This window comes from Leopardus geoffroyi, chromosome D1 (assembly GCF_018350155.1).
Source record: "Leopardus geoffroyi isolate Oge1 chromosome D1, O.geoffroyi_Oge1_pat1.0, whole genome shotgun sequence".
Taxonomy (NCBI): domain Eukaryota; kingdom Metazoa; phylum Chordata; class Mammalia; order Carnivora; family Felidae; genus Leopardus; species Leopardus geoffroyi.
This window is the reverse complement of record NC_059329.1, coordinates 20,692,078-20,715,512: the sequence shown is the minus strand read 5'-3', so window position 1 is coordinate 20,715,512 and position 23,435 is coordinate 20,692,078. Positions and strand designations below refer to the sequence as shown.

The 23,435-nt window shown below is 39.6% G+C and overlaps 1 protein-coding gene across 1 annotated transcript; it reads left to right on the top strand.

Annotated features, from left to right (window-relative positions):
* Positions 1 to 16,189: 16,189 nt before the first annotated feature.
* On the top strand, positions 16,190 to 17,081 carry LOC123602208 (olfactory receptor 6X1). Its single transcript, XM_045486554.1, is given in 3 exon segments — positions 16,190 to 16,412; positions 16,415 to 16,930; positions 16,933 to 17,081. Coding segments are annotated over 3 exon segments (888 nt in total).
* The last annotated feature ends 6,354 nt before the right edge of the window (positions 17,082 to 23,435 follow it).

The following is a 23,435-nucleotide window of genomic DNA, read 5'->3' as shown; positions in this document are numbered from 1 at the left end:
GTACTCCATTGTGTATATAAACCACGATTTCTTTATCCATTCATCAGTTGATGGACATTTAGGCTCTTTCTATAATTTGGCTATTGTTGAGAGTGTTGCTATAAACATTGGGGTACAAGTGCCCCTATGCATCAGTACTCCTGTATCCCTTGGGTAAATTCCTAGCAGTGCTATTGCTGGGTCATAGGGTAGGTCTATTTTTAATTTTCTGAGGAACCTCCGCACTGCTTTCCAGAGCGGCTGCACCAATTTGCATTCCCACCAACAGTGCAAGAGGGTTCCCGTTTCTCCACATCCTCTCCAGCATCTATAGTCTCCTGATTTGTTCATTTTGGCCACTCTGACTGGCGTGAGGTGATATCTGAGTGTGGTTTTGATTTGTATTTCCCTGATGAGGAGCAATGTTGAGCATCTTTTCATGTGCCTGTTGGCCATCTGGATGTCTTCTTTAGAGAAGTGTCTATTCATGTTTTCTGCCCATTTCTTCACTGGGTTGTTTGTTTTTCAGGTGTGGAGTTTGGTGAGCTTTTTATAGATTTTGGATACTAGCCCTTTGTCCGATATGTCATTTGCAAATATCTTTTCCCATTCTGTTGGTTGCCTTTTAGTTTTGTTGGTTGTTTCCTTTGCTGTGCAGAAGCTTTTTATCTTCATAAGGTCCCAGTAGTTCATTTTTGCTTTTAATTCCCTTGCCTTTGGGGATGTGTCAAGTAAGAAATTGCTATGGCTGAGGTCAGAGAGGTCTTTTCCTGCTTTCTCCTCTAGGATTTTGATGGTTTCCTGTCTCACATTCAGGTCCTTTATCCATTTTGAGTTTATTTTTGTGAATGGTGTGAGAAAGTGGTCTAGTTTCAATCTTCTGCATGTTGCTGTCCAGTTCTCCCAGCACCATTTGTTAAAGAGACTGTCTTTTTTCCATTGGACATTCAGAAAGAATAATTTTAAATGTTATCCTACCAATTTGGATGTTTGAATTTAAAGGGGGACTATAGAAGACTCAGAATAATCCAAGATCAAAAATAATTACTCTCCAATGGTGATTTTCGGGTAGATAACAGGGTGGATGATTTGGGACAGTTTACCACCTTGCTACTGCTAAACTTCTATCATGTAGCCTGACTTCATGTAAGGTAATCCCTGGGTATCCCTACAGTGGAAAAGAGTGGTATCCTCAACCATTAAAGGTTTATGAATGCTAATTTCTATCATTTACACCGATTTTGACAAAGACTACCTGTGCCCCAACTTATAGCACAAGCAAGTTCCAAAACACAAGAAATGATGATTCAGTACAAAAATGCAATGAGATCACTTGTGCTTAGTGGTTACATATCATAGAACTGCACTAGATTTCTCTCATAAAAATATTCACTTAGGGGCTTGTTTACCTCACAAATTTGTTGTGAGATTAACTAGAGTCATATAACTTGGAAAATGGGAAATTAAAATCACTGTGTAAATGTTATCAGTGTTTCGTCTACTTTATACAGATTACTGTGATTCCAAGCTATTACACTATATATGTGCTAGCTCATATTTATTTTATCTACTTTTTCTGCCAGACCCCAGGAAATAATAGTGATCTGTGGTTATTTACAGCAGAAAGGAGACACTGGGAAAAATGTGAAGTTGGCAATGTGAAGTTCCACAGATGGAACAAAATAAAATTTCAGAGGACCCCAAGAGATGAAAATAAACCATCACAGAGAATCTGGGGCCGGTGATAGTCAGGAGCCAAACAGGTAGGCATGTAGCATCCATGTAATCAAACAATAGGAAATGTTCCAGCTACCAGGATGATGTTGGGACAAAACTCCAGTCCTGGGAGGAGATCTGGCAAAGGCCCAGTTATTACAGATTTAGGTTTGAGTTGGTGGAAGGTTGGGGAATGAAGAAAAAATCTGGACCTCAGGATGCAGGCCGAAGTTCAGTCTTCAGAACTTACTGAGATTGGAAACTGAGCCACTTGATCTTAGGAGCTGTAGGTCAGGTTTGGTCATGGGAATGGGATAAAGAATGGCATTTGGAGTGCCTGGGTGGCTCAGTCTAAGGTTAAGCATCCGACTTTGGCTCAGATCATGATCTCACGGTTCATGGATTTCAGCCCTATGTCGGGCTCTGTGTTAATAGCTCAGAACCTAGAGCCTGCATCAGATTCTGTGTCTCCCTCTGTCTCTCTGCTCCTCCCTCACTCACACTCTGTCTCTCTCTCTCAAAAATAAAATAAACATTAAAGAAAATTAAAAAAGAAGAAGAAGAAGAAGAAGAAGAAGGGCATCTGAAAAGGATTATCTAGCTATGGCAAAGAGGCATGCAGAAGCCAGGCCTATATTTGGACCAAACCCTTCCTTGGACGTCATAGCCCTACTTTGTGGTTCTCTTTGTACTTCTATAAATCTTTCCTCTTCTTTCAGAAATGCTATTTTCTCAAACTCAATCTCTGAAACCATATTTCTTGGGTTGAAATTGTCATTTAGTATCGATATGGCTTTGGTCAAGTTTCTTCACCATTCTGTGTCCCAGTTTCATTGTCTATAAAATAGAAATAATAATAATAATATTACTGCCCAGGGCTCTTGTAAAGATAACGAAGACGCATAAGCACACTGAGAATAGGGCCTGGCACACAGTAAGCACTATGCAAATATTTGCCTTGATTGTTATTATCTTTATTTTTAATTTGATTTTTATTTTTTGATAATTTAAAAAATATTGTTCATCTTTTTTATTTTGAGAAATTCATACTTTTTTCTGACTTGGGTCAACCACAAATTTCATACTTGAATTTGTAATCTCAGCTGAAGCTTTGGAGAACAGAAAACTGACACATCAGAATAATGTTCTGAATCTATAAATGTGGTGATAACCTAAGACTCTAAAAAGCAACGGGAGAGGCGCCTGGGTGGCTCAGTCGGTTGGGCGGCCGACTTCGGCTCAGGTCATGATCTCACAGTCTGTGAGTTCGAGGCCTGCGTCAGGCTCTGTGCTGACAGCTTGGAGCCTGGAGCCTGTTTCAGATTCTGGGTCTCCCTCTCTCTGACCCTCCCCTGTTCATGCTCTGTCTCTCCCTGTCTCAAAAATAAATAAATAAATAAATAAAAATGTTAAAAAGCAATGGGAGATTTCTTAACACTCTTCTGAATCTGTATACTAGTTCTCAGTTTTGTACCTAGTAATTCTCTTTCAAAACCCAGAAATTTCACTAGCAGTTCTGAGGCACCTGAGTTTTGAAACAAAAGATGGCATTTAATGTTTTGAGAACCAGAAAGAAACAATTTGTTTTGTTTTGTTTTGTTTTTGGTGATGGCTGCCCACTCAGAGAAGATGCTAACATAGGTAATTTTCCTTGTAGCTGATGGTTTAATCTTTTTAATGTTTGTGATAATGGATCCAGAATTGTGGTAGCTAAAGCAATACACTTTAAGAATACTAAAGGCCATCTTTAAGAATACTAAATTGAAAGGGGCGCCTGGGTGGCGCAGTCGGTTAAGCGTCCGACTTCAGCCAGGTCACGATCTTGCGGTCCGTGAGTTCGAGCCCCGCGTCAGGCTCTGGGCTGATGGCTCAGAGCCTGGAGCCTGTTTCCGATTCTGTGTCTCCCTCTCTCTCTGCCCCTCCCCCGTTCATGCTCTGTCTCTCTCTGTCCCAAAAATAAATAAACGTTGAAAAAAAAAATTTTTAAAAATAAAATAAAATAAATAAATAAATAAATAAAGAATACTAAATTGAAAATACAGAATAGGTGGAAAAATTAATGTGCATTATATATATATATATATATATATTTAAGTTTATTTATTTTGAGAGACAGAGCGCACATGTGTGTGAGCAGGGGAGGGGCAGAGAGAGAGAGGGAGAGAGAGGATCCCAAGCAGGCTCCTTGCTGTCAGCATGGAGCCCGATGCAGGGCTCAATCTCACAAACTGTGAGATCATGACCTGAGTCAAAGTCAAGAATCAGATGCTTAACTGACTGAGCCTCCCAGGTGCCCCTTAATATGTATTTTAAATGAGAGGGAAAAATAACAATCCACAATTTTAAAAAGCAACAAAATACTGTATATATCACACAACCCAAGAAAACAGCACAATATTTCATTAGCTAATAGCTTCTCTTGTTAGTGTAAATTTATGGTTCTTTAGTTTATGAAACTATCTTTAACATATGTTTGATCATACAACAATGACCTTGTATCACTTTCTGTAGAGAAAATGGAAAGTTAATTGAGATTTTTTTTTGAACATGGTTAACTGAAATATTTTTAATTTGTTTATGTTAGAGAAATCACTTTTAGCTTCACAATATATTACTTATAATAGATAAATGGATACAGTTTTGTATTGTATGTATTGTATTGTATGATAAACCTCTACAGTGCATTTATGTACATTACAGAGTATACACCTGCCAGTAGAGAATTTCTGCTTTGAGTAAGCACTGATGATACTGTCTGCTTACAGTTTCACATGACCAATAATGGGAAGAATCTTTCACAGACTCACTTCTCATTCTGTACCCTTCTGGTTCTACACATTCTAAAGCTTGCTTCTCCTCCATTACCCACCGTTGGGGAAATATAACTAAAAACAAAATCTTCCAACCCACAAAGGTTCTCTCCACAAAGGTGGTAGAGAAAGAAAATACTTTTATTATTAAGTAAGCATTAAACCAGAGTGTGATGCCTGTCACAGGCAACCCACCAAGAGCTTGCAAAGACGGAGAGAAATCTCACCCTTTCATGTAACCAAGCAAACACAATCCATGACATACACACTCTGAAGATAAACAATAACTGGTTCTCAAGTAAGAAGACTTGACAACACCATTTGTAACACAGAGTTCCTCCTAGGCTCATCTGGTGATTGGAATGACCATCTGTGTTAGCTAATTGGCTTTATCCAGAGGAAAAACAATCTTCTTATATCTTTTTGAAGGGAGATGGTTTTGTAACTTAGAGTAAGGCACCCAAGGAAGTTAGGCTCCTACCCTCCCACAGAAACTGTGAGATAGAGTACGATTACCCTTGCAGTTTACATTTCAAAGAGATGGTTCTCAGGCCCTTGAGAAAGACATTTCTGAGTCATAAAGCCAGCAAAAGGTTTATTTACCTTCTAAAAAATTTATACACATTTCAAAGAGACAAAGAAAGAAATTATAATTAGATGTGTTCTATAGGAAATGCTCCATAAAAGGGAAAAGAGAGAAGCTCCTTCCCTTATTTTTGATAGGGAGAATTAAGTCTCTTATATTTTATTTGTATTTATCCCTACACCACATATTCCAGTGCTTGCCAGGAAAATCTCTAGTCCTGTTCTTTCGGGTCATGACATCCAAGTGAGTCAACCTGGATGAGTGAGTAAACCTTCATTTAACCCTGGTCTTCTCATTCCCAGAGCACAAAGGCACTCTAGGACAGAGGACAGATCAAGAGAGTGGGCAACCATGGCTCCTCCTGTATTGGGAACCTCACTGTCTTCTCAAAAATTATCCCACTCATAAGCCAACCCTACCTACCAGATTTCTCACATATGGTGATTTTTTTCCTTCAGAGTTTAGAATGCTTATCTGTAATACACTTCACTCAGGGGTCATCTCAATTGACAAATGTATAAATATTCCAATTGTGAATGGGCTTTAAATTTGTTCCATCAAGATATATGATCTAACGATCTGATTTAAACATCCAAATATTACAAGATAGATGAGCAGTTTGCTGAGTATTACATAACAAAAGGTTGGTGTAATCAAAACGTATGGATGAGTTCAGTAGGGTGCTATTATATTATTGCAGGGATCTAAAGTGTTCTCATTTAATCAAGATGTCTAACTTAATGTTAAGATGTCTAACTTTTAGTTATTATTGGGGCTGGACTGGTTTTATACAAGAGAAAAAATAAGTTATGAAAAACTGAGACCTTCCCCTCAGAAATAAAAGACAAGGGGAAGGAGAGAGAAGGAGACAGAGAGGACAAGAATGTGTAGTCATAAAAGGCAGGAGAGAGGAGAGTTCCAAAAAGGAGGTAGTTAGTGGTATTGACTACTACAGATTGATTTAGGGGGAAAAAAAAAAAGCACTAAGAAAATCTGTTTGGATTTGAAAGATAATTTAAAAATTTAAGAATAATCTTAGGTATATAAATTCAATAAATTATTAAGTGGCAACTAAATCTCAAGAATCTAAATACAGGCAAAGAAATAGAGGTGAAGTTACATATTATTTAAGAAATTTTGCAGTAAAATCAATCCAAGACACCTAAAGCAGTCAAAATTTTGTTTTGTTTTGTTTTAAGACAGGAAATTATGCCTTCTTTTTAAATTTTTTTTTAATTTTTTAATGTTTATTTATTCTTGACACACAGAGAGAGAGAGAGAGAGAGGGCCAGCAGGTGAGTGTCAGAGAGAGAGGGAGACACAAAATCCAAAGCAGGCTCCAGGATCTGAGCTGTCAGCACAGAACCCGACGTGGGGCTCGAACCCACCAATCGTGGGATCATGATCTGAGCCGAAGTTGGACACACAACCGATTGAGCTACCCGGTCACTCTGGGAATTGTGCCTTCTTAAGGAAGAAGAAAAGGAGTCAATTTGATGATGGGAAGGGAGGTGCAGTTGCCAAAGAAAGTAGAATATATGATAAAGGATGCTCTGAGAGATAAGAATATCAATAATACAAACAATAAAGCTAACACTAATAATTACACACATAAATAGGATATGTGATTCTTCTTTTAACTTCTGCTAGAGAAAATCTTCCTTCTCTAGGATTATCATCTTTCCCCTTCCTTATGCTGCTTTCCTTGCTTTTGAACAATCTCATGTCTCTTTAGTTATGAATAAATCATCTGTTGGGTACCACTGCACCTTCCAATTTCCATGTCATTATTTTGGAAGAATCCAAAAAACAGCCATGACAAAGTAATCCTACCAGACTAACCTTCCAATCACAAACACATAAGAAAAACTAGACAAAATATATGAAACAACAATTTTCAGGCACTGGGCAAGAAGTCAAGGATGGAGATCCACGAGAGAAAGGAAACAAATTAGTTGAGCCCTAGAATAGCCAGGGCATTCCACCTGGAGGCTTCTACTAGACAATAGTGGAGGGCAAACCCAAGGAAGGCATGGCAGGTGCAGAGACAGAGTTCAGAGTTCAAGAAGGCTGAAGCAACTGAGGGACAGAATACAAAAAAGAAAAACCTTCAGAAATCTGCAAAGGATTAGACAGGGGATTTCAAATAGCGATGGTAAATATGTTCTAAGATTTTTTTTTAATTTATTTATTTTGACAAAGAAAGAAAGAGTGGGTGAGGGGCAAAGAGAGGATCCCAAGCAGGCTCCAGGCTGTCAGCACAGAGCCCGACACAGGGCTCAATCTCACAAACCACGAGATCACGGCCCGAGCTGAAACCAAGAGTGAGACGCTTAACCCACTGAGCCACCTAGGTTCCCCTGAGATTCTTTTTTTTTAATGTGAACATAATGAGGAAAAAAAATGGAAGATTAAAAAATAAGTAAATGTAACTGAAGATCACAAAGAAATGAAGTGAAAACTTTACTGGATGTATTCAACAGCTCATTAGGCACTTTAAAATAAAATAATTTGAAGATTAAGTGTGAAACTATCTAAATTACATGTCAGAGAGGGAATAAAAACTAAAAACAAGGGGTGTCTGGGTGGCTCAGTCACATGAGCATCTGACTTCATATTAGGTCATGATCTCATGGTTCCTGAGTTCAAGCCCTGCATTGGGCTCGCTGCTGTCATCCCAGAGCTCACTTTAGATTCTCTGTCCCCTTCTCTCTCTGCCCCTCCCCGCTCATGCTTTCTCTCTCAAAAATAAATAGAACATAAAAAAAAAAAAAAACTAAAAACAATGAACAGAACTTCTGTGGCTTTTGGGACACCATCCAACAATCTAATGTATGTATAACTGGAGGGCAGAAAAAAAATATTTGAAGAAAAAATTCAAAGACATAATGACAAAGAATTTTCAAAATTGGATAGAAAACAAATTCACATGTTCACAAAGCTTGATAAATAGCAAGCAAGACAAGTAAAAGAAAATTACACCTACGCGTATCATAATTATATTTCTAAAAATCAATGATAAAAATTAAGACAATAGGAAATTAAAATACCCCCCCCCACACACACACACACGTTACAATTCATGTTCTATAAATACAGAAGTATACATAATACATTGATGATGTCTCATAATCATGAGAAGAAACCATGCCAGCCAGAAGACAATGGAACAAAATCTTTAAACTGCTTGGAGTGAGGGGTGGAGTGGGATAAACTACCTGGAATTCTTTATGCAGTAAATATATCCTTCAAAACGAAGGACATGTAAATAAATTTTGCACAAAAACTGACAAAAAATTTTTGCCACCAGACCTTCACTGCATGTTAAAAATTGCCTCAAGGGGCGCCTGGGTGGCGCAGTCGGTTAAGCGTCCGACTTCAGCTCAGGTCACGATCTCGCGGTCCGTGAGTTCGAGCCCCGCGTCGGGCTCTGGGCTGATGGCTCAGAGTCTGGAGTCTGTTTCTGATTCTGTGTCCCCCCCTCTCTCTCTGCCCCTCCCCCGTTCATGCTCTATCTCTCTCTGTCCCAAAAATAAATAAACGTTGAAAAAAAAATTTAAAAAAAAAAATAAAATAAAATAAAAATAAAAAAATAAAAATTGCCTCAAAAGGGATCCTACACTTCAACATCTAAGAGAAAGCATGGACAAATCTTTGCAATCTTGCGGTATACAAACATTTCTTAGATAAGATGCAAAAAAGAAAAAAAAAGAACCATAAGAAAAAAAAAAGAATAAATTAGGTTTCAAAAATTGTAAATGCTTACATATAAAAATATATTATTAAAAATTATTAGTAAGCCATAAACTGGGAAACAATATTCTCAATATTTTTTCTGACAAAGGACCCATATATAGAATAAAGAACTTTTGTGACAATAATGAAAGGAAAATTAATCTAATTTTTAGGGGACAAAATATTTAAACTAATTCTCTACAAGAATTAAATATATGAAGTCAGTAAACATCTAAAAATTTTCTCAATATCACAAGTCATTACAGAAATGCAAATTAAATTAGCAACGAGAAAGCCCTACCTCTACAATAATGCCTTTTTAAAAAACTGACAATAACAAATGTTGGCAAAGTATGGAGCAGCTAGAACTCTCCTATGTTGGTTGATGGGACTGTAAAATCTCACAGGAGAATAGTTTGGCTCTTTCTTAAAAAATTAAATCTATGGGGCGCCTGGGTGGCGCAGTCGGTTAAGCGTCCGACTTCAGCCAGGTCACGATCTCGCGGTCCGTGAGTTCGAGCCCTGCGTCGGGCTCTGGGCTGATGGCTCAGAGCCTGGAGCCTGTTTCCGATTCTGTGTCTCCCTCTCTCTCTGCCCCTCCCCCGTTCATGCTCTGTCTCTCTCTGTCCCAAAAATAAATAAACGTTGAAAAAAAAAATTAAATCTACCCTTACTTCACACTCAGAAAATTCATCTAAAATCTGTTCACCTAAAACAAATAAAAACATATGCTCACAAAAAGATTCCCACATGAGTGCTCACCACACCTGTATTCATATCATCAAAAGTGAACCAACTCAAAAGCTCATCAATCACTAAATGAATAAATAAGGTGTGGTATATTCCTAGAATATGGAATATGTAGGGAAGGAAAACTTTTCCTCTCTTCCCTTCTAGTTTCTTTGGCTCATCTAATAATTGAATTGATATTAAGACAGATTAAGGGGAGAAAAAAACAAATTTCAATTTTGTATGTCCAAGAACTCATAGAAATATAAGACTCAAAGAAGTGACCAAACCAGGAAGCTTTTAGATCTTTTAGACAAAGAAACAATAAATTTGTGTGGAACTGACAAGACAGAAAAGTTTGGGCTTCGGGAAGTAAACTGGTAAAATAACAAGGTTTGTTTATAAAGCTCCCTTGGCCCTAATTTCTCTATCTCTGGTAGTAAGGATGTCTCTCTTCCTCCTGGTTCAAGGAGGGTACACTTCTCATGGGAGATTTCTTTCCTGCTTTCAGGGAGACCAAGAAAGGTCAGAGTTTCCTTCACACATTGGTTGCTTCTTAAGTAACTTTAATTTAAAATAATCAATATGCCAAAGTATTGTATTTTGGGTCAACTGCCCTGAACCTTATCAAATACTACTCAGCAGTAAGAAGGAATGAACTTTTGGGGCTCCTGGGTGACTCAGTTGATTAAGGATCCGACTCTTGATTTCAGCTCAGGTCATGATCTCATGGTTTGCAAGATCGAGCCCCATGTCAGGCTCTGTGCTAATAGCAAGGAGCCTGCTTGGGATACTCTCTCTCCCTCTGTCTCTAACCCCTCCCCTGCTCATGCACATGAATGCACGTGCTTGCTCTCCCTAAATAAATAAATAAATGGAAAAAACATTTTTTAAAGGAATGAACTTTAAAGTTTTTTTTTTATTTTTTACATTTATTCATTTTTGAGAAACAGAGTGAGACAAAGCGTGAGCAGGGGAGGGGCAGAGAGAGAAGAAAGAGACACAGAATCTGAAGCATTCTCCAGGCTCTGAGCAAGCGGTCAGCACGGAGCCTGATGCAGGGCTCAAACCCACAAACTGTGAGATCATGACCTGATCCGAAGTCGGATGCTCAACCGACTGGGCCACCCAGGCGCCCCAGGAATGAACTTTTCATATTTGACAATGTGGATGAATTTCAAAAATAGTTTGCTAAGCAAAAGTATCCGGATACAAAAAAGTATACCTACTGTATGATTTCATCCATATAAAATCATACAAAAGTCAAGACTAACCTGTCAACGTAGAAATCAGATCAGTGGTTGGTGGGATGGGAGAGAAGGTGTTGAGGTAGACCAACAGAAAGCGTGCACAAAAGAACTTTTTGGAGTGCTGAGGACGTTCTAAATCTTAATTTAAGGTGTAGTTCCATGGGTATACACATCTGTCAAAACTCACTGAACTATATACTTAAAATGTCTGCATTTTCTTCTATGTAAGTCCACCTCATTAAAGTCTTTCTAAATTACAATTCCAGCTCTATTTTCCTGTTTTGTAGAGTGTCCCCCAACAATTAGCAGCGCTTGCTATCTCCATCAACTGTCTGCTGACCCTCAAGAGTTCAAAACCCCATCTTTTCACTTATCACCATAAGATTCTATGCCATTCACTCTTGCATTTCTGCATACCTGGCTACTTTTCACATTATTAATCAAATTTCCTACCCTTAAACCAACTTAGTTCATTAGAGGATCCCATTTAATTATTAAGAAACCACTGATTTTCCTTCTTGCGGAAACTAAGAAATTCAAGATCTCAACCCCATGGATTCTCAGATTTTGGTGAATTATTTCAGGAGTGGAGGCATGACTGGTACCAATGAGAATTTAGAAAGCTGCAATGTCTTACCCTGACTTATGAATAAACTTTTAGCGAGACTTTGTTTTCTCCTGGGAGTCTCGGGAGCACATCCATGGAGACTAATGTCCCAGAGGAAGCTAGGAAAGTGCCCCACTAACAAATCATTATTTTGAGAGAAGAAACCTTGACCTAGTGTGACCTGATCTATTAATCACTTTCAAAACAATTCTCTTAAACGCTGAAGCAATCTTGCCATTTCTTGAAAACTTTATGAATAGAATTCAGCAATGCATGACAGCACTTACCTTAAATTCTAGAAAGAGAGATGCATTTTCCTAATGCAAAAAAGAAGGAACTTTTCTGTTTCAATTCTGTGGCCTTATAAGAGTCTCCTTTTCTTTCAGTCCACGTGTGGACAAGCATGCACCTCAGGACCAGAAGTGTTTCCTTGGGAATCATTAGTGCTTGTGAGTATTTCTTTGCTACGGAGAAGCAAAGAGCACTGTTTGGGGTGAAGTTTTGCTTTTCTCTAGAAGGAAAAGCTACGGCTAGCCTTGCTGCCTTGAAGCCTTCAAATGAATTCCAATAAATGAATCTCAGTCTCATACAGAAAAGTCATAACCCTGACTTGGACCAGCAAACAGTCTTAATTTACTGCATTTTACCCAGAACCATAAATCCTTGGAATGAATTTCAGACTGGCTATCTTTATTTGCATCTCCGTATTGCACAGTCCCCCAAGTAGTGATTCTTTTGTTGTTGTTGTTTATGTATTTATTTTTGAGAGAGAGGTGGGGAGCAGAGAGAAAGGGAGACAGAGAATCCCAAGCAAGCTCCATGCTGTCAGCACCGAGCTCGACGCAGGGCTCGAACTCACCAACAGCGAGATCATGACCTGAGCCAAAATCAAGAGTCAGACACTTAACTGACTGAGCCACCCAGGTGCCCCACTCCAAGTAGTGATTCTTGATGCATTTGCCTTTGTGGAACGGATAGTGTATAATCCAGGTTCCTCCGCTGGAAGGTCACACACTACTGGGCATCTTCATATTGACTACATGATCAAAGTCGAAAAGTTCAAGAAATTGCCCCCTATCAGAAGTTAAAAAGACAAAATGAATAAGCAAACAAACAAACGATGAGGCTTGGGACACATTGCCCTTAGCCCAAATCAAGAAAAGATACATATTAATATTTTTGTACTTTTTGGGGCGCCTGGGTGGCTCAGTCGGTTAAGCGTCTGACTTCAGCTCAGGTCGTGATCTCACGGTTTGTGGGTTTGAGCCCCACATCGGTTCTGTGCTGACAGATCAGAGCCTGGAGCCTGCTTTGGATTCTGTGTCTCCCTTTCTCTTTCTCTGCCTGTCCCCTGCTCATGCTCTGTCTCTCTCTTCCAAAATAACTAAACATTAAAAAAAATTTTTTTTTAATATTTTTGTACTTTTTTTCTTTTGAGACTATGAAAAGTTTAAGAAAAATGAAGGATGCTTGATTGCAACAACATAGCTCAGAAAAAATGATTCAGCTGTGCCTCAAACCCTTGAGCATTAAGTGGGTTAAGAAAGCTCTCTGTGCTCGGGGCCAGTCTGGAGATCTGGGAGAATAATCAGAATGCAGTGAGAAACTCATATCCCTGATTAGGGATAGACGGAAGAGCAGAAAGGTTTACATGCAGCAAAATTTACATAAAAGCTGGAAGCCGAAGCGGACTTGGAGACAAATTATTTAGCCAACAGTCCTTGTTATGTGTCTAGCCTTTGAAATAGAGCAGTAGCATTTCATAAACATACGCATGTATCAGTCTATGTAAACTCATAGGTACCTGGGGATACAATGTCAACAAACTATCCATTTATATAATCCTCCAGAAAATACCTCTTGAGGGCTTATTTTATGACAAGCCCATACTTAAGCCCTACAGATATTATTGCTTGCCCTTACGACCTTAAAGTTTATGGAGGAAGCCAAACAAACTATAAATAAAATTTTGTAAGCGTTCAGATATGGAAATGTCCAGGGAGTCACGGAGGGTAGGAGTAGCACTGGAACTAGATTGGAGATGGGAAGTCAGGCAAGGCTTCCCATGACACGGGTCCTTAGCTGAGGTCTAGACTTCAGATAGGACTTATCCAAATGCTGGAAGAGATTGGGGGAGGGTATTCTAGGCCAAGGGAACAGCACACAGTGATTAGGTGATGAGAGAGCTGATGACACCTTCAGGGAACCAGAGCAGGGATCAGCAAACTGTTGCTGTAAAGGGCCTGATTCTGAGTAGTTTAGGCTTTGGGGGCCCTATAGTCTCTGCTGCAACTATTCAACTCTGCCATTGCAGCACCAACGAATTAGTGTAGTTCCAGTGAGATCTTATGTACAAATAGTTAGTCAAACTCTAAACTTGGGTAAGTCAATAAGCACAGAGCATAGAATGGGGAAAGAAAAGGGAAAACGGCAGATCAGTCTGGAAGATTGGGTAGGGTAAGACCAGATCATCAACGGCCTTGAATGTCACACCAAGGATTTTGGATGCTACCCTCAAGGTTCTGAGAAGTGCCCTACCTGTTAGCTTATCAGAAGTGCCTGAACAGGCCTGACTCCCAGCTTCAGCTCAAGCTAGATTCTATGCTTTAGTTCTATTTCACAAACTTCGGGCCTTGTCTGGAATGCATTCTTCCTCCCTGTCCCACTCTCTTTTCCTATTGAACTCCTTTAGACTCAGCTGAGGCACCTCCTTCTCTGGAAAACCTTCCCTAACGTCTGCCAGGCTGGGCAAGGGGTCTCTGCTGGCTGTTCCTAAAACAACCTGCACACAACTCCACAGGATCACTCCCTGCACTATATTGTAATTATTATACATGGTCTCTCTCTCCCTATCTAAATGATAAACTCCTTAATCCTCTAGTAGGACTTGGAACATAAGAAGCTCTCAACAAATGCCTATGGTATTTATAGGTCTAATTCTCCAAATTGTGGAATGTTTAGCGCTTAGAAAATTTGTATTAACCGGGAGAGAATGCCATTCTCCTCTGAGTGCAAAATGAAGATAAATCTATATCTACCCTATTTGGAGGGACCAGGCTCATGGCCAGTTATACTGGCCATTAGTACAAATTCAAATGCTTCTCCGTCTCTTACAGCCTTCATGGGAAATAACTGAAGCTTGTGACATTATAAGCAAAAAAATAATCCTTTCCTGGTCTAGAAAAGGGGTGGGAGGAAATGGGAGTATTTTTCTCCCTTAGGCTCTCAGAGAATTCTTGTTCTCTAATATGGGGATAGAATTAATCCTCATATCAATGAACTGTGAGCTTCTTCTCTCAGGCTAAGTTTCTCATATTTTGAAAATGGGGCAATTCATTTCATAGCAATGTACCTTACCTATTGCAAAAAAAGAACCATGTAGAAGAATATCCTCAATAAGATAGGAAGTAGTTTTACTGTTTTCTAGTGAATTTTAATAGAACAGGAAGAAAAATTCTCAGCTTATAAATTTTCATATGCAAATAGGAATGCTTCGGTTAGTATGGACAGATACTTAGTCATAAAGGAAGGTTTTGGTAGGAATGTACTTGGCAGGATCCAGTTTGTTATCCTAAGCATTTGCTAGCCTTTTTACTTTTTTAGGTTCATGTTTAGGTTTATGGGTATTTGTGTGTGTGTGTACGTGTGTGTGTGTGTGTGTGTGTATCTTTATCCAGTGTACATTTATTAGGTACTTCTGCATATTAGGCCCTAATTCAGCTGGTCTTGGCATTTTGAATTGAAGTTTAGTGCATTTTCCTACTTGCTAAGCAGTTCTCTTCGTTTAGTTTGAATATTTTTTTAGTCTCCTTTGTTACAAGTCTGAACTAGAATTTGGAAGTGGATTCTTGAGAAAAACATCTGTTCTATTATCTAAGTTGTATTTCACCACTAATATATAACAGCAAGGATTTTTAGTTGTATAAATACACACACAGAGACATGGGGGGAGTTGCAAAATCAGCTTTCTTAAACGTATTTGTAATATAAATGGATAATTTCTTTTCAAATATAATAGGAAAGTGTGGATTCACTTCTTATGAACCCACAGCTCAGTTTATGCAGACATACCATTATGTATACTTTTTTTTTAATTTTTTAAATGTTTATTTATTTTTGGCACAAAGAGAGAGACAGAGCATGAGCAGGGGAGGGGCAGAGAGAGAGGGAGACACACAATCTAAAGCAGGCTCCAGGCTCCGAACTGTCAGCACAGAGCCTGACGCGAGGCTCGAACCCACAGACTGAGAGATCATGACCTGAGCCGAAGTCAGACACTCAACAGACTGAGCCACCCAGGTGCCCCTCATTATGTATACTTTAAATAATAATTTGGGGTGTTCTATGTAAGTGATGAATCACTAAATTCTAGTCCTGAAACCATTATTACGCTGTAAATTCACTACATTGGATTTAAATAGAATAAAAAATAACAATAATATGGATTATTGACAGCTAAAGCACATTGCAACAGTTATTCTCATAGCTATACATGGATGGAAAACTACTTTTCCACTCATCGAGTATACTAAGTACTTTCAAAGTCCATTAGGTGCTGGTTTAGTCGACCAAAGGATAAGCCAAATCATGAGTAAGGAAGGAGGGCTTAGGGTGTATATGTGTATGTGAAGGAGGGGGAGTGTCCTGAAGGATCTTAAATGGAATCAGAATCCTCCTTTTCTTTCTTTTTCTTTTTTTTTTTTTTTTTTTTTGTCCAAATTAGTATGAGATTCTAAAGAGCTACTTTCTTGCCTGTCTTTGTAGAGAATCAAGGGACATGACAAATGGCACGACCATCACAGAGTTCATCCTTCTAGGCTTTCCTGATACCCAAGGACTACAAATCCCTCTCTTTCTCGTGATCTTTTGCATCTACATATTAACCCTTGCAGGCAATGGGTCCAAAATCGCCATTGTCTGGGCTGAGCCCAGGCTACAAATACCAATGTACTTCTTCCTTTGCACCTTGTCCTTCCCAGAGATCTGCTATCTGCATCCGCTGCTGCCTTCTTCCACTTTTTCCCGGGAACCACCGAGTTCTTTATCTTCATTGTCATGTCTTTTGACCATTACCTGGCCATCTGCAAGCCCCTTTGCTACCCCACCATTATGACCAGCAACCTCTGACTGCAACTTGCCCTCAGCTCCTGGGTGGTAGGCTTTACCATCGTCTTCTGTCAGATGCTACCGCTCCTCCGGTTGCCATTCTGTGGCAACAATGTCATCAATCATTTCTACTGTGATGTTGGTCCCATTTTGAAAGCAGCCTGCACAGACACAAGCATTTTGGAGCTCCTGGGTCTTTTGGCGACCGTCCAGGTGATCCCAGGGTCACTCCTCTTCACAGCGATTTCTTATATCTGTATCCTGTCCACCATCCTACAGATCCCTTCAGCCACTGGCCAACAGAAGATTTTCTCGACCTGTGCCTCCCACCTGACAGCAGTCTCCCTGCTCTATGGTGCCGTTTTGTTCATGTACCTGAGACCCACAGCACACTCTTCCTTTAAGATTAATAAGGTGTGTCAGTGCTAAATACTATCCTGACACCCCTTCTGAATCCCTTCATTTATACAATTAGAAACAAGGAGGTGAAAGCAGCCCTAAGGAAGGCAATGGCTTGTCCAAAGACTCATCATCCAGAGGAAAACATGCGACACATCAAATGAACTTAAGGCAGATACAAAAATTAAATGTGAAAGAGGACTGTGGAGAAGATGAGGATGTGAAAGCAAACTATGATGGTAACCTTCCGTATAAGGATTTGTTCCATATAAATGAACCACGAGTCCTCCTTCAAAAGAAGGGACCGAATTCTCAACAAGGAAATCCCAGAATACCTTCTGAAGCATGAAGTACCACTAAGGACTTTCTCAATTATAAGCTGAAAGTAGAAACCACAGAAGTCAAGGACAAGTGTCAGTAACTTTTTAAAAAAAAATGTAAGGAATCCCATCTCCCTCTTTGTTTACAGTAACTCCCTTCGCCTCATCTCCTTGTCAAAGGCATGAAGCATCCTGAACATGTTCTCAGTACTTATTTTCTTCATTGTAGAAGTCTCACGTAGTCTCCTAATCAATTGTAATGGTCTTTCAAAAATGTTTCAAATACACCACGGTTTTGTTTGATAATGTCTCAAAAAGGGGACTTTCATCTTGATATAATACAAATGTTTACATACACCTAAGGGTGTTTATTCCCAGATAATACCAAAACTTGAGGGCATTATATGAAAATTTCACATTGGATTAGGTCAGTTCCTATGCTTCAGTAGGGGTAGGCCGAGTGCCTAGGAAACCAAAAGAAGTCTGAGAGACAATATACTATGAAGGCTTTCCTGCTGGAAAATTCAGCCCCAAGGTTACATTAAATACAGAGTTCGCATGTGAGGTTTTCACATAAGGTCCTCAAGGTAAATGATAAACCTATAATTGTTTTAACCATTTTCTTGGGCAAGACATTTGACAGAAAAGTTTTTTATAGAATGACGACGCAGGTAAGTCACAGTTCATAATAATGAGTGTTACAGATGCTTCTCTTCCGACAGCAAAGAAAGACTATCATTAAAAGCCCATTAAAGTGTGATTTTTAAAACAAGGATTATTGCACATTCCTTTTAGTACTGAATTGAAAATTGCAAAGCAAAATAAAGTGTAGTGAGGTGAAAATGCTATTATCTCAACTGCCCGATCTGATTTTATCTTTAGAGGAGCTGTCTTGGGGCTGGGCAGGTGAAATTGGTCATTTGAAGGCAAAGAGAGAGATCCTAAGGACGAATATTATCAAGAGCCCTATCATCAAAAGAATGGTTTAAATTGCCCTGAGTGAGAAAATCCGGGTAATAACTAAGTGCTCCTCAGAGAGGAAAATGGCACAGGAAGTAAAGAGAGGAGAAATGAGCCAGAAAGATGAATGTAGCTGAAAAGTCTGTGGGAAGAAGCCAGTGGAAATTCTCCACAGTTGAGGAGCCTACAGAACATTTTAAAGATGGAGATGCTTATACTCAATCTGAGGCCACATTTCTATGCTGTTAAACTGTTTTCCCCTTCAACCTTCAGTAAAGTCTTCTACAGTAACTAATGTATTATAAAACGGGATGTGTATGTCACACGCACTGGTGTATGGGTGTGTTGTATGTGTAAGGAAGAATTGAGTTTCTTGTCTGGAATGATGTGGTTTGAATTAGAGACAGCCCATAGACAAGCTCACAGCAACGGCCCCAGAATATGTAGAAATTTCAGGAAGAACTTCAGACTTTCATTGGCTTGGGTATGGCTCTAGGTAACCTAGATCTAGGGGAACTGAGACACAGGGCTCATGTTATTACTTTAAAACCTGTTTAAAAAACTGCTTTTAAGTTGCACAAATATTAGTTTTCCCGGGTCTGGCCTATTGCTTTAAGAGTTACCTGCGTGATGGCCAGACAGAGGGTAACATAAAACACCTTGACAAATATTTTTTTTAAAAATTTTTTTAGCGTTTGTTTATGAGAGAGTTAGAGACAGGGCGTGAGTGGGGGAGGGGCAGAGAGAGAGGGAGACACAGAATCTGAAATAGACTCCAGGCTCTGAGCTGTCAGCACAGACCCTGACTCGGGGCTTGAACCCACGAACGGTGAGATCATGACCCGAGCCAAAACCCAGAGTCTAACCAACTGAGCCACCCAGGCTCCCCAAAACCCAGATTCCTTTTTAAAAAAATTTTTTTAATGTTTATTTATTCTTGAGAGAGAGAGACAACACAAACAGGAGAGGGGCAGAGCAAGAGGGAGACACAGAATCTGAAGCAGGCTCCAGGCTCTGAGCTGTCAGCACAGAGCCCGATGTGGGGCTTGAACTCGGTTCATGACCTGAGCCGAAGTCGGAGGCTTAACGGACTGAGCCATCCAGGTGCCCCTAGACAGATCCTATAAAGGAGACAAGAACAAGTGTGAGAGTGCCACCTGGCTCCAATTCAGGAAATGCAAAATAGACACCATTTATTCACGCATGATTATCACGTTCTATGGATGTATTGGTATCATGTACTAAGCGATGTGCCAGGTACTGATTCTGTTGAAAAAAACCATTTTTTGTAGTCTGCCAGAAAATCAGTTCTAGGAATTGGAAATACCAAGAGTTGGAGAAGCCTATCCACCAAAGAAGCTCCAACAACCTGAACATCAAGAATGAAATGAGCTACGAGACTTCTAGGGAGCCCTGCCTTAGATCTTCACCAACATGGTCCCACCAAAGCCCCCAAGGAGTGTGTTGTGTGCGTCTATTGCCTGCAGGAGCTGGAGTGTTGTTCTGAGGAAAAGGAGCCACGGTCGCAAAGACAACATGCCAGAGCTTGACCTTCACATTGTCCCTTGTTTTTTAAGGCTCTAGAGCCCAAATCTCTTTCCCAAATATCCATACCCCAGTTTTCTCCAACAGAATAAGAAATTACACAAGAATTCATCCAAACAATATCATAAACAACCTCTTACTCAGATCCCTGGGTATTAATTATTTTTCTACTACTGGTAACTCTAATGACAAGGTTGAGCTCATGCATACATCTGAGCCAAATCCTTGACAATGAGCCCTTGAGTTCATTTGTTCCCGAAAACGTACACACTTAATTTAAGCAGTCGTTTCCATGATGTGTTCCATAATACATTAGTTATTAAAAGTAGGGCTCAAGTATTCAAACTGGGGGAGATGCAGTTAGACAAGGTTGAGCAGTTTCCTTCACTACTCAATTTCTCAGAATTTTTAACACTATGTTGAAAAAAAAATTCCAACTCCCAAGCTTATGCATATAAAACTGACTGTTAGATCATCTCGGTTTTACTAAAAACTGTGCCCACTGTTTACTGATGTAAACCAGAGCAATGACCACTTTAAAAGGACTTTACAATCCTCTCCTTAACCAATCAAACGGTGGCCTCACAATCCTGCTTTATCTGGGCAAAACTTCCGTTCCTTACCCAATGTAGCCCTTCCCTTTTAACTCAGAAAGACCAAAGTCACTTTTGAGCAATACAGCTCTCCCTTACCTGTCAAGTAATAAATTCAGCCTTACTTTTCCAGTTCTAACAATTTTCACATGCAGTAGAAACCCCCACGAGGAAGATATGCCTTTCCAAAGCTTACCCAGCTACAGACCACTTTTTTTCGATGTGCCTTAGACGAAAGATTTCCCACTATGTCTCTTAAAGTGCGTCTAAAGTCATTTATGTTTTTATCAGGCTGTTATAATTCCATTACATTCATAAGTGACCAACCTACTTAGATGTAAAATTTTAAAACTCCCATACAAGAAAAGCTGAAGTACAATAACACAAAGAATTGGAGATAATCATGTATTTACCTAACTATCTAGTTCCTGACTAAGGCTCACCACCGCTTTAAACCATATTCTCCTTGCAAGTTTAAATGACTCCAATTATAAAAGTCCCATTTACACATAACCCTTCCATAACTATCCAATTTCTGTACCTGGTATTCAGCTAGTCTTGGCCCGAACAATTCAAAGAGTAGAGCTACGCACACTCTCAGATGAGCCCACTCCACTAACTACTCCTACCATTTCTTTGATTTTTGGAAAATGGTCTCTCTCTTCCAAGTGCAGAAACAACCATTTTCCTAAGAATTAGTTCTTTACTCTTCATCAGATACTGTTTAAAAAAAAAAAGAAAAAGAAAAGAAATAATAACCGAATGCCCCCATCTCCACATTATGGCTTTAGTCCAAGCACTTGACCTATAATAATAACTCTGTAAATCACCTTTCCACATCCAGTCTTGGACTCCTTCATTCTCATCAGAGGCCGAAAGGATTTTATAAAAATGTATATCTAATCATGTCACTTAATCAAAATCCTTCAGTGGCTTCCCATTAACTATAGCAGATAATGCTTACTTTCGTCCATAAGACTAAATATATAAGAGACAATATACTATGAAGGCTTTCTTGCTGGAAAATTCAGCCCCAGGTTTACATTAAATACAGAGTTTGCACGTGAGGTTTTCACATAAGGCGAATGACCTTTGGTCCATCAGATCTGATCCCTGTTCACAATATCAGGTCCATCTTACACATTTCTCTATTGTTCTCTGGCCCTAGACACACTATCTTTCTTTCAATTTCTCCAATACCCCAAGCTCTTTCCCACCTCAGGACCCTTGCATACACACTATTTCCCACTACTTCAAACATTCTTTCTTGCTCATCCCACCTCTCACTCCCATCCCCAATCTCAGCCTGCCCACTCATCCTTCAGAATTGTGCTCAAACGTTCCTACTCAAGAAGGCCTCCCCTGACTGCTTCTCTACCAGCACCACCATCAGGATTAGAACCTCCAGTTACAAGCTCTCATAACATGCCGTACCTCTCCTTTATAGAAAGTCTCACAGTCATAAGTAAGTTATTTAAAACTCTGTTTCGGGGCGCCTGGGTGGCGCAGTCGGTTAAGCGTCCGACTTCAGCCAGGTCACGATCTCGCGGTCCGTGGGTTCGAGCCCCGCGTCGGGCTCTGGGCTGACGGCTCAGAGCCTGGAGCCTGTTTCCGATTCTGTGTCTCCCTCTCTCTCTGCCCCTCCCCCGTTCATGCTCTGTCTCTCTCTGTCCCAAAAATAAATAAATGTTGAAAAAAAAAAAAAAAAACACAAAACTCTGTTTCTTTCCTCCCAAACACACATACCACATGAAAGTTAGCTCCGTGAAGACAGATATTACAACATTTTTGTTGCCCATTATATTCCATACACCTATCACACTGCCCTGCAATCGTAATTCCTCACTAAATAAGTCACTGATGAAGGAAGGACCAGACTGAACAGTTTGAGCCGCATGTCAGGCTCTGTGCTGACAGCTCAGAGCCTGGAGCGTATATTAAATGATTAGTATCAAGAATACGTAACATCTAACGATAAGAAAAAAATCCATCTGCGAAACAGGCAAACTCATAGGAAGACTACAAGTCACCAATAAACGTACAAAGAATGTTCATCTTCATTCTTAATCATGGAAAGGAAAGGTAAAACAATGAGACATCACTTCTTACCCATTTTGCAAGTTTAGCAAGCAGTGGCATGGACATAGGGGGAAACTATTCTTATATATGGCTGTTAAGATTACAAACTGATACAGTCTCTGGGAAGTTAATTTGGTAGTATCAATTGAATACATACGACCTATGACCCAGCAATACTTTTTCTCTGTCCCCAAGTAGCATTTGCATATATGCACGAAGATGTTTATTATGGCATTGTTTATGACAGCAGCAATTATAAACAACATATATTATCCATAGGCAAATGGCTATTCACACTAAAGGATGTTATGCAAAACGCAGAAGGAATAAAGGATATCTGTATGTGCTATGAACAGGCCCAATACTAGGAGAAAATAGCAAATTGAGGAATCCAACATGAGCCCACACATGTATGCATATGTGAACAAAATAATATTATGTGATGTCTATGAATACGTATGTGTATTGTATGTAAAAGCACAGAAAAAAGTCTGGAATGTAAATGCATAAGAATAAAGATTTGGTGAGAGAGATGAGGAGGCCAGAATTAGTAAAAGGTCATTAGCTTTATCTGCAATGTTTGAAATGGTTAGAAAAACATTTATGTATCATTTGTGACCTTAATATTAATACTTAAAAATATTAAATGAAATATAGATTGAAAACACGTGGCACACAGTAGGCCTTCATGAATTGTACATTCCTGTCCCTCCACCACAGGTAATGAATACCTTGGGTTCAAACACAACGGACTGATCCCAGCGCTGTGTCCCATGAAACGCAATGTGTAAGACATAGTAGGGAGAGAGAAGGTCCTCCCGTGGCACATGGAGAGTGGTGACTTGGGGGCTAAAGGGACAGATAGTAAAAAGGAAAATAGATGCATGCAGAAACGTCACTGACAGAGACAACCTGAGCAAAGGAGATCGGGGAAGTCAGTCTTAAAGAAACACAAAGACGTGTCCAAGGAAACCAGAAAAGAACAGGATGCCACAACTATTCTCAGCAAGCTTCTGCTGCG